Source organism: Ochotona curzoniae, unplaced genomic scaffold, assembly GCF_017591425.1.
Source record: "Ochotona curzoniae isolate NIBS_2020 unplaced genomic scaffold, NIBS_Ocur_1.0 contig_2210, whole genome shotgun sequence".
Classification (NCBI taxonomy): domain Eukaryota; kingdom Metazoa; phylum Chordata; class Mammalia; order Lagomorpha; family Ochotonidae; genus Ochotona; species Ochotona curzoniae.
Genome location: NW_024465369.1, coordinates 41,725,394 through 41,735,510, shown reverse-complemented (window position 1 = coordinate 41,735,510; position 10,117 = coordinate 41,725,394). Strand labels below are relative to the sequence as shown.

The 10,117-nt window shown below is 37.5% G+C and overlaps 1 protein-coding gene across 3 annotated transcripts in view; it reads right to left on the bottom strand.

Moving 5' to 3' along the window:
* Positions 1–555: 555 nt before the first annotated feature.
* Positions 556–10,117, bottom strand: part of PPP1R1C (protein phosphatase 1 regulatory inhibitor subunit 1C) — a 97,896-nt gene continuing 88,334 nt past the window's right edge. For all 3 annotated transcript variants that reach the window (XM_040972129.1, XM_040972130.1, XM_040972132.1), the window contains one exon: positions 556–644. In XM_040972129.1, coding sequence (XP_040828063.1) covers positions 556–644 — 89 coding nt within the window. The remainder of the gene's footprint in view (positions 645–10,117) is intronic.

Genomic DNA, 10,117 nt, shown 5'->3' with positions numbered 1-10,117 from the left:
GCTGAAGCTCAAAGACACTCCACTGTGGGATGCTGGCATGGCAAATGTTACCACCTGTTGCGGTATTTTGAATCAAAATAAACACTGATTAGGTCTACATATAGAAAAATGGCAAATGCAGATCTTAGCTTAAAAGCTTTGTAAGACATTCCTCTTAAAAACACAGATACATTTATTTTTCTAAATGTATTTAGTATTTATTTTTTTTTGACTCTTGCAGTAATGTTATTTACATTTGAACTTAGGATGCAAATCGTATCAGTAGAATATCAAGGATTAAGCTCTGGCAGTATTAAAATTACAATAGTCATATGTTTGCAAATTTCCATATAGTTAAAAAGAAACATTGCTATAAAATAAATGCTTAATTGTAAGTGATGTAGAACACTCTGTACTTAGTTTTACAGTTCAGTTGGAGGGCTTCCAGGAGATGGTTCACTACTGAGCGTGGAGTGCAGAGGTGGAGAATCGTGCTGAGGTCAAGCAGTGGAGATCCAAGGGGTACTGACAACAGTTCAGTACTTCCTGGGAAGCCTTCCCTCTGCAGACTGGTGATTAGTGTTCCCATTGCTCCTCCTTTTCATTTGCACCTTCTTCTTCTTCAGGGAATGTTGATTCATTCTGGCCTTTCAGATGTTTAACTCCTGAAATTATAGAAAAAGAACATGGTGCAAATTTTCAGTGTATGTTTTTGCAGCAAGACATAAAGGAAACAAATTTTTCATTGGCATACATGTTCCTTTCTTCAAGAATCTCAACAATGCAATCCATATAAATCTTTCAATGTACTGAGCAACAGCCAAATTTCCATTTGAGACAGGTTAGCTTTCATAATTAAATCTTCTCCATTAAGGATTTCATCACAGCCTATTAAAAACCTATTAACTAAAAATCTGTTCACAGACTCTTATTATAACTCCAAGGTATCATTTAGTTCAAATGTTGCTTTTGGCATCCTTGAACTCCACTATAAGGAGAACCATTGAAACTCCTAGGAACAAAAGAGGTGTGTGTGTGTCATTTCTATAACTTGTAAACAACAAAAACAATGCCAATATTGTTAGTCTTCTTTCAGAACCTGAGAATACTCATTTGATTATGCAATTTTATTCAAAATCCTTTAACAATTTCACTTGTATCCTACAAAGGGGGGAAAAAATGAAAATTCCTTTGTCCTGGATAAGGCTCAAATGATCTGGCCTCCTCTTACTTATGGCGCCTCATTTCTCACCAGTTCCTGCATGTCACAGTAATTTGTACTTCACAGTGGCCTGATCCTTGGGCCTCCAGACCAAAGTCTCTTCTGTTATCACTGCCAAAATGTCTTCTTCCTACTCACATACCAAATGACCTCCCTTCCTCATATCAGCTTGCCCCTCTCTGTGAAGACATCTCGGTTCCACTTGCAGACTTAGCCAGCACTTTGAGATCGTCCCCCACTGCTCCTGAATCAGTAAACTCAACAGAGCTGTATTGCTTTTCTTTCCAGACCAAACTCTTTGTATTGCTTTTCTTTCCAGACCAAACTCTTTGATATCAGATGACATTGGAGTCCCAGGCACACGGTAGGTGGTCGTTAGTATTTAAGACATCACACTGACCAAAACCCCACACACATAGGTAATATGGAAAGTTTTATACTTTTTATATTTTGGAAAATCAGTTTATGAGATTTTCTTCTAAGTATTACCAAAAAACATTTCAATTATAATTGGTAAATGAAAGGAAGTCACTGTTCATTTTTGCTATGAAAAAAGGTGTTGCACGTACTGCAGCCAGTGAACCTGAGACTGTCTTTGGCAAAGAATGACATCCTTGGGCTTGGCAGATTATCTTGCAAAAATATTTCATCAGTTATAATAATATTTAAATACTTTAATTTCATCTACAAACACAGATCACTCACGAATCCTGTTGATCCAAGACTGGAGAGAGAAATTTGTTATTAAGGGATGGAATGTGTTTTGTATTACTCTAAAGTATGTGAAAAGAAAAGTCTAAATGCTAAGGAAAAGGAAGGGGTTCACTGCATAGCTAACCAGTTACAATGCTAGAGTCTTACCGACATGAGTCATTAAACCTCGCAACATCTTCAGAAGATAAATATCTGAGTGATAAGATGTAGACCAAGCCAAGCTATATGGTTAGTTTATGGTTATAACGATAGTGCAGGGCTGAGTGAAAACACTGAAGCATGCTTCATAGCCTCTCAGTATGCTGGCACACTGAATGAAGGAATGAGTCATAATGCTACATTATCAGACATCCCAACTCATTTTCCTTCATTTTTTCAGGTGCTGATTTTGACTAACCCCACAGTTTGCATACATTCCATTTGATTCCACAGCTCATCCATTTCATCCATAAAGTAAACAGAGAATAATTTAGTTGTGTTGGAGTCAATTTTCATTGAAGGAAAGTTAATGACCTCATGCCTACATTGATTTATTAAAAATTACTAGGTAAAATATCCAACTCACTAAAGCATTAACTAACAACCTCCAAAACTTGAATATAGATCTACCTGCTTAACTTGATGCACCTTTAACTTATTTATAATAGTGATGATCACAAAGCTATATGAGAATTCCATGCCTTTAATTTAAAGTAAAGCACCTCATTTAGACAAACCTTGGGCACTTTCTTTCTTAACCTTATTTGGCTGGGATAATAATTATATCCATGTCAAATGTTCTGAGAAACCCAAAATTAATGACATATTATTTCAGAACAGTTCTTCAGAATAGCTACAGTGAATTCTTTGGCTCCCAAAGCAGTTTACACTAATGCCGTCTTTCAATTTGATAACAGATGGTTAGTTAGTTTTTTAAAAATTTACATATGTATTTGAAAGAATACAGAGAGATAGGGAAAGACAGAGAGAGACAGAGAGACCATGAACCATTGGTTCACACAGCAAGTGGTAACAACAGCCAGGACTCAGCCAGTAACTTCATCTTGGTCTCCTATGTGAGTGGCCAGGACCCAGTACTTGTCCCACCTTTTGCTATTTTCTCAGGCCATTAGCAAGGAGCTGGATCAGAAGTGGAGCAGCTAGAATACAAACCAGTGTTCATATGATGCCAGTATCTTTATCTGCTAAATTGTAATCACAATCCCCTTACCTTTTGTTTTGAAATAGTCTGTAAGGCATGATTTAACTTTTCATTCCAGTAATATCCATTGGGTTTTAGACACAGTAATATTGGGAGCAAAATGTGAAAATCTTTCATGAACTTCCTAAGAATTTCTTTATGGCTTCAACCCTTCACAGTCCCAAACACACAAATGCTTTGTTCAGTTCTCTTTAAATTTTTATTTGATTGAGTAATTCTGGAGAAAGAGGAAAATCAATTGATATGGAAATGCTTTTTATATTCTCAGACTCCGCCTCTGCCAAGGGCTATTGGTTGTAAGGAAACCCATCCACCTGTACAGAGGCTGCAGCTTGGCACAAGGCAAGGAGCCTGCTGGGGCAAGTTTAGATGCATCCAGGGCTCACAGAGGCACAAAAGCACAGCAATCCTAAGACAATAGAATGTTCTTTTCTATAATAAAATGAGCATATAGGAAGAACTCATAGAATCAGAATCTGCTATGTAAATAGCATACATGAAGAGATCATGAAAATAAGTGGATTGAGGGAAAGAAGAGAGCGGAAACAAAGGAATATTGTTACAAAGCAGAACTCAGTATGTGCTCTTTGTTCTGTGAATCAGAGACTGGGAGAAGTTTTAAAGTAACCAATAATTCCCATGAAGAGTGAACTTACAGGTAGTCGTTTTTTGTTTTGTTTTGTTTTGTTTTGTTTTTTTACTAAACACAGGTCAATGTTTTTGTTGGTTTGGAGCTAAACATACCAGGCTTACTACATTTCCTTATGACAGGAAATTTGGAAAAGATGCTATGATGAACGGCAAAAATATTTTTACAAAAGGCTTCTAGGAGTAATTGCCTAAAGCAATTACTGCAGCGATTATAAGGATTTTGTCTTTAGAAAGGATATTTTAGTTCTAAAAAAAAAAAAAACCAGCATATGAGGATAAACTTGACTGACTATAACTGAGGTTTTAAGCCAGATATACAGAGAGGAGGAGAGACAGAGAGGAAGATCTTCCATCCAATTATTCACTCCCCAACTGAGCACAACGGCCGGTGCTGTGCTGATCTGAAGCCAGGAACTAGGAACTTTCTCCAGGTCTCCCACACAGGTGCAAAGTCCCAAAGCATTGGGCTGTCCTCGACTGCTTTCCCAGGCCATAAGCAGGGAGATGGATGGGAATTGGAGCTGCCGGGATTAGAACCAGTGCCCATATGGGATCTCGGTGTGTTCAAGGTGAGGACTTTAGCTGCTAGGCCATGGCACCAGGACCAATAGCTGAGGTTTTAGATGACTACAATCTCAACCAAAAATGTGCTATCATCTGCAAGGAAAACACCTCTAGAGGGCGTTGGTGACATTCTCAGGACAGAGTGGGTAATTATAGATTGGAACTTGCTCTCTAATAAGTGTCAAGCAGACCTTGGACATGACATGGTGTCGAGTTCTGAGCTCCTCATTTCAACAAGACTATCGGGAGGGAAGAATGGAATGGAAAGTACTCTTATGATATCAGTTTATGAAACTGTGACATTTAATATGAAAAATACTATATTCTGCCTTTGAACTCTGAAAATACCGTAAAAGATACAAGCTTAATAGACACAGAGCAAAAATCCTGAAGACAAAAATAAGGTCAATACCTAACACTTATTAGAATGCAAGGGCAGGAGACTGATAAAAACTTAATACAAAGAAGAAAGTTCTATGGCTTGTGGTATGTCATATGGTATTAAGCTGCTTCCCATTACATCAGAATCACACGTGGGTACTGGGTCAAGTCCCATATGCTCTGATTCTGATCTTGCTTCTTGCCAATGTGTCTGAAAAAGCAGAGGAAGATGGTCCTGGTCCTTGTTAATGTAGCCACAAAGGAGAGCTACAAGAAGCTCCTGGCTCCTAGCTTCAGACTGGCCGGGTTTGACTGTTGCAAACCTGTAAGGAGTGAATCCGTGGATGGAAGATCTCTGTCTCTCCCTCTCTCTGACTTCCAGATAAATAAACATCTTAAAAAAGAAGGTTCTTACATGCTTTTTGTTTCTCAGTAATACATGTACAAATTCTCATCACCCCAAATTAAGGTCAAAGCTAAACTTACACTTCTGAGCAGACTCAGATATGGACACTGCATTGAGGGACAGATCAGTAATCCCATCAATTCTGAGATACTAAGATCGTATAAAAGAAATGTTTTGTACTATTTAAGAGTTTTGTGAGTACTGAAGTTACAAACAAAGGCAATTATAACTTCAAATGACATGATAGTCCAAACCACATTTTAAAAATAACTCATATTAGAAGCAATGAATGTACATAGACTCATTTTTTTTCTAACCACATTCTTTAGACCATAAAAATCATTTTCAAGTCCCTGTAGGGAATCTGTGGGTGGATTTCAGGGAACCTATGACCCCCTTGAAATTCTTTGTATAGTTGTATCTGTGCCTTTTTATTTGTTTGGTTCGTGTGTGTGTTGAGGAAGGCCCATGAATTTAAGCAAAATCTCTAACTCCAAATGAATTACACATATAAGTACTGCTCTAATCCCTTCAGTTTACATATAAAGAAACAGTTTGAAACAACAAAGCAATTTGGTTAAATTCACAAAGTAGTTATTAAGTGAGCTGACACAAATCCAGCCTCTAACTCCTGCTGGGAATCCTATTTGAGTCACCAGCACTTTTGCTAGTACTTACTTACATTCAAGATTTGGGGCTTTCCATTATTAAAGGACTTCACACGGTAGATTTGTATGTAACTTGAGTCTTGTTGTTTAAGTAGAATTTGGAGTCAGCAAATCACAGAATTTGACCTTGTCCAAGATCAGACCCAGAACACTAATAAGTTGCAAATAACATTTACAATATTTAGGAAATGTGCAGCCTTTCTCTCTGTTGCGCCCAAACTAGGACTGGACTCAGGAAAATATAGGAAAATTGTGTCTTAGTTTGAAAACAATTTTATAGTTCCCCAAATGCTTTATTACATATCATATTTTGGTTAATCCACTTGTCATTACCTGCAAGGAACAGGTATACATTAATATAGTGAGAGTCATAGAGTTCAACTGGCATAATAATTTCACTACAAAGCTAAAGACATGTCCTAAATGCATAATAAAGCACAATTAGATGTCATTCTAATAGTTTCTGATTGGTTTATCTGAATTGCAAAGCCTTGTGTAATTGCTTTATGTAAATTGTTTATTACTGAAAGAATGATTTACCTTAAAAAAATTGTACTGTTTTTCTCTTTGTACGTGGTGCTAGGGGCAGATGTCTGTGTGATATTCACAGTTACTTCTAAGTATTAGATTTACATCTATTTTTATCAAGCTGATAGTTTATCAAAGCATTCCCCTGGTGTTTAAAATAAAATGAAAGATTTAGAAGTAAACACTGAGAAGACGGAAAAACACATTATTCCATCCACTGGTTCACTTCCCAAATGGCCACAACAGCCAGAACTGAGTCAATTCAAAGTCAGGAGCCAAGAGCCTCTTCTGGGTCTCCAATGCAGATACAGGGTCCCAAGGCATTGGACCAATCTCTCCTGCTTTCCCAGGCCACAAGCAGGGAGCCAGATGGCAAATGGAGAGGTGAGGACATGGACTAGCACCCATATGAGATCCTGGGAGGATTAACCAATTGAATCCATGTGCTGGGCCAATATATGACTATTCATACTGTGATAAGTAATATCGGATTACTGTCCAAAAATATTTGTTTGTATTCTTCTTTGTAATAATAATGTCTTGGGGCTGGTAAGAAATTCATCAATATAATTGTAGTCAACTAATAGTTGACAAAGGAAAAAAGATAACAACATGAAATAAAGACTTTCCAAAACATGGTGCTAGAACTGGATATCTAGTGGCCAATAGAATATTAATCTTTATGCAGAACTTATATGTCACAGAAACCATAACACAAAATAGATCAAGAGCCTAACATTGATAATATAACTTTGTAAAATTTCCAGAAACAACATAGGGGAGAAACATAGATATCCTTTACATGTGACAATTACATGGACATCAAAGCCAAAATAGTGAAAGGAAATAACCTGATAATCTGGTCTTCATTAAAATTTAAAACATCTGCTCTGTGAAAGATGTTAAGAATAAGAATACTGGCCTGGCACAATAGTCTAGCAGCAATTCCTCGCCTTGCATGTGCTGGATCCAATGTGGGTATCAGTTCACGTCCTGGCTGCTCCACTTTTCATAAAGCTCCCTTCTTGCTGACTGGGAGAGCAGTAGATGATGGCCCAAAGCCCTGGAACCATGTTCCCATGTAGGAGACCAGGAAGAAGCTCCTGGTTCCTGCCTCCAGTTTTCAAATTGACTCACCTCTGGGCATTGTGGCCGTCAGGGGAGTGAACCAATGGGTGGAAGGTCTTTCTCTCTGTGTCTCCTTCTCTCTATAAATCTTCCTTTCAAATAAATAAATAAATCTTTTTTTTTTTTTTACAAAAATTAGAAGACAAGCTACATATAGGAAGAATATTTTTGCAAAAGGCATAACTAATTAAGGCCCATTATCAAATATACTAAAGTACCTATAAGCTGAGTAACAATAACAATAGACAGGTTATATTCAATGGGATAAAGATCTGGGCACTTAATCAGGCCTTGCACCTTGATTTTAGATTTCTGAGTACTTGGCCCATCCTCTGATAGTTTCCCCAGATCATTAGCAGGGGGCTGGATCAAAAGTAAAGCAGCTGAATTTAAACAGGCACCTTGTCTGTATGAGATGCCAGCATTGCAAGTGGCAATTTTTTCATTATGACGTAATCCAAAGAGCATTCTGGAAGTCTCGTCCAAGATGATACATCTCCCTACTTCCTTTCCTTTTCACCCCAATAAAAGGCTCTGGGGCCTTTTCTACAAACATTCCTCCTTACCGTTACTCTCTGATTTGTGACACTGTTGAGAAAATGAAATTCATCAGGCTTCCTTGCCAACAAACTGATAGAATTCTGCGAGGCAGCAGTCCCAGAAGTCCATACATTTCTGCTATGTACCTATTTGGTTGCCTGCCACTGTTGTCTATAAGAAAGAATGAGATGCTGGGGGCATAGCAGAGCATCTATATTCAGAGGTGTGGATGCTCTTTGCACTGGTGAGTGTTAAGATGAACTTCCATACTGCTCCCACGAGAGTAGAGGTTCAAAGCTACAATATGCTCAGCAGCTATTCTTTGGGCTATTGGAATCTGAATCTGGTATTGCCAGAGTTGAGGGTTACAGAGACTGAGCCAGCAAAACTACAGTCATGATGAAGTCTAGGAATCTCTGGTAATGACTCCTGGAACTAAACAGGGGAAATGCAACTGATGAAAACAAAGCAAAACAAAACAAAACAGACAACAAACTTAATTTTATCCTAGAATTCTTAAGTAGGTCTCAAAATTTCCTGAAAGATCTACTGTATTTCACTGCTTAAATAATTATCCAAAGTTCTGAGTGCTATTCACTCCTCAAACCTCCAATATCCCCATGTCCTTCTCAAACTGTGCTCATTTTGCAAAGTCATCATTATGGAGTAGACATTATCATGACCATATCTGCTGATATCTCTGGATCTATAAGCCTATCTCCACCTTCACTCACAGAACCCAGCTCTCATTTTTTTGAACTTCTTAGTTTTCACATTCTTTCTCCTTTCAAGGAATTCTCCTAAGATTATACTCTGCCTCTTTTTCTGTCTCTTCCTCTGTCCCTAATTTCTGCTATACTCCTGAAATGCTTTCATAAGCACAGACACTTGTTTTAATATCTCCCATTTTAGGAGACACTTAACTCCAGGCTCTCATCCAGCCATCATTTCTTCTTTCCGACCTCTCTCAGCAAACTCCTTATAGACTTTAAAATCAAAAACAAAACAAAATTGCTGCTTTTTCCCACTACAACCAGAGTCACCCATTTTATACAAAAGTCTTCACATATCAACATTGTAGATCATGTTTTTCTTAAAACAGTCATTTGATGTCCAGAAAACCGCATAGTTATATTTCCCCCCACTTTAAGGCTATTCGCCCTCAGTGTTTTCTGCTAGAGAAACCCATTAATTATCACTCCTTCTTTCCTGCACTGCAACTAGTCCTAGGACATGGTTTCACTCACTCATTACGTAATCTCACACAGTATCATTGCTTTAAAGATAATGTGTAAATTGATCCAGGTTTATTATAGTATAACTGACAAATAAAAGCCAAATATAGTGAACATGTACAGTATGATGTTTTAATATATTGTAAAATGATTACCACAAATTACTCATCACATGAATTATTATACAGTTACTCTTTGTATGTGTGAGGTAAGAACACTTAAGATTTATTCCCTTACCATATTTCTAGTAAATATTATTTTCTGTCATATCAACAAAACTTATATTAACAGAACTTATTTATCTTATATCTAAACTTTTGCACCATTTTATATACATTTCTTCCATGCACCATCCCTGATAGTCACTATTCTGTTTTCTACTTTTTTTCCCATGAATTCATTGTATTCAGATCCTGTATGTAAGTGAGATGCTGCAGTATCTTTTTCTATGCTTGGCATACTGTTCCTGGAATGTGATCATCCATTTCATCTATTTTGTTGCATGTGGAATGAGCTTATTTATGTATGGCTGAATAATATCCGTGTGTGTGTGTGTGTGTGTGTTTGGGCACATGTTCTTTATCTGCCACTGGGTACTTACTTTGAGTCTTATCTATTGCAAGCAATACTCCTAACGGATCGTGTGTCTCCAGATACTTCTCTGTATCACCTGAATCTGTGCTGCTACCAAAGTACTGAACCTGGGAATTTTTACAGAACAGAAATTTCTCAATATTGGAGAGTACGGGAATTCTAAGATCACATCTCTTACATTGCTCTGTATCTTCGTATGGCAGAAGATCACAAGAAAATCAGGGAGCTACGCTAGCTGCTAGAGTAGTTCTAGCCTTATAAAGTGTTAATCCATTCATAGGCACAGAGATTCAATCACTTCTCAAA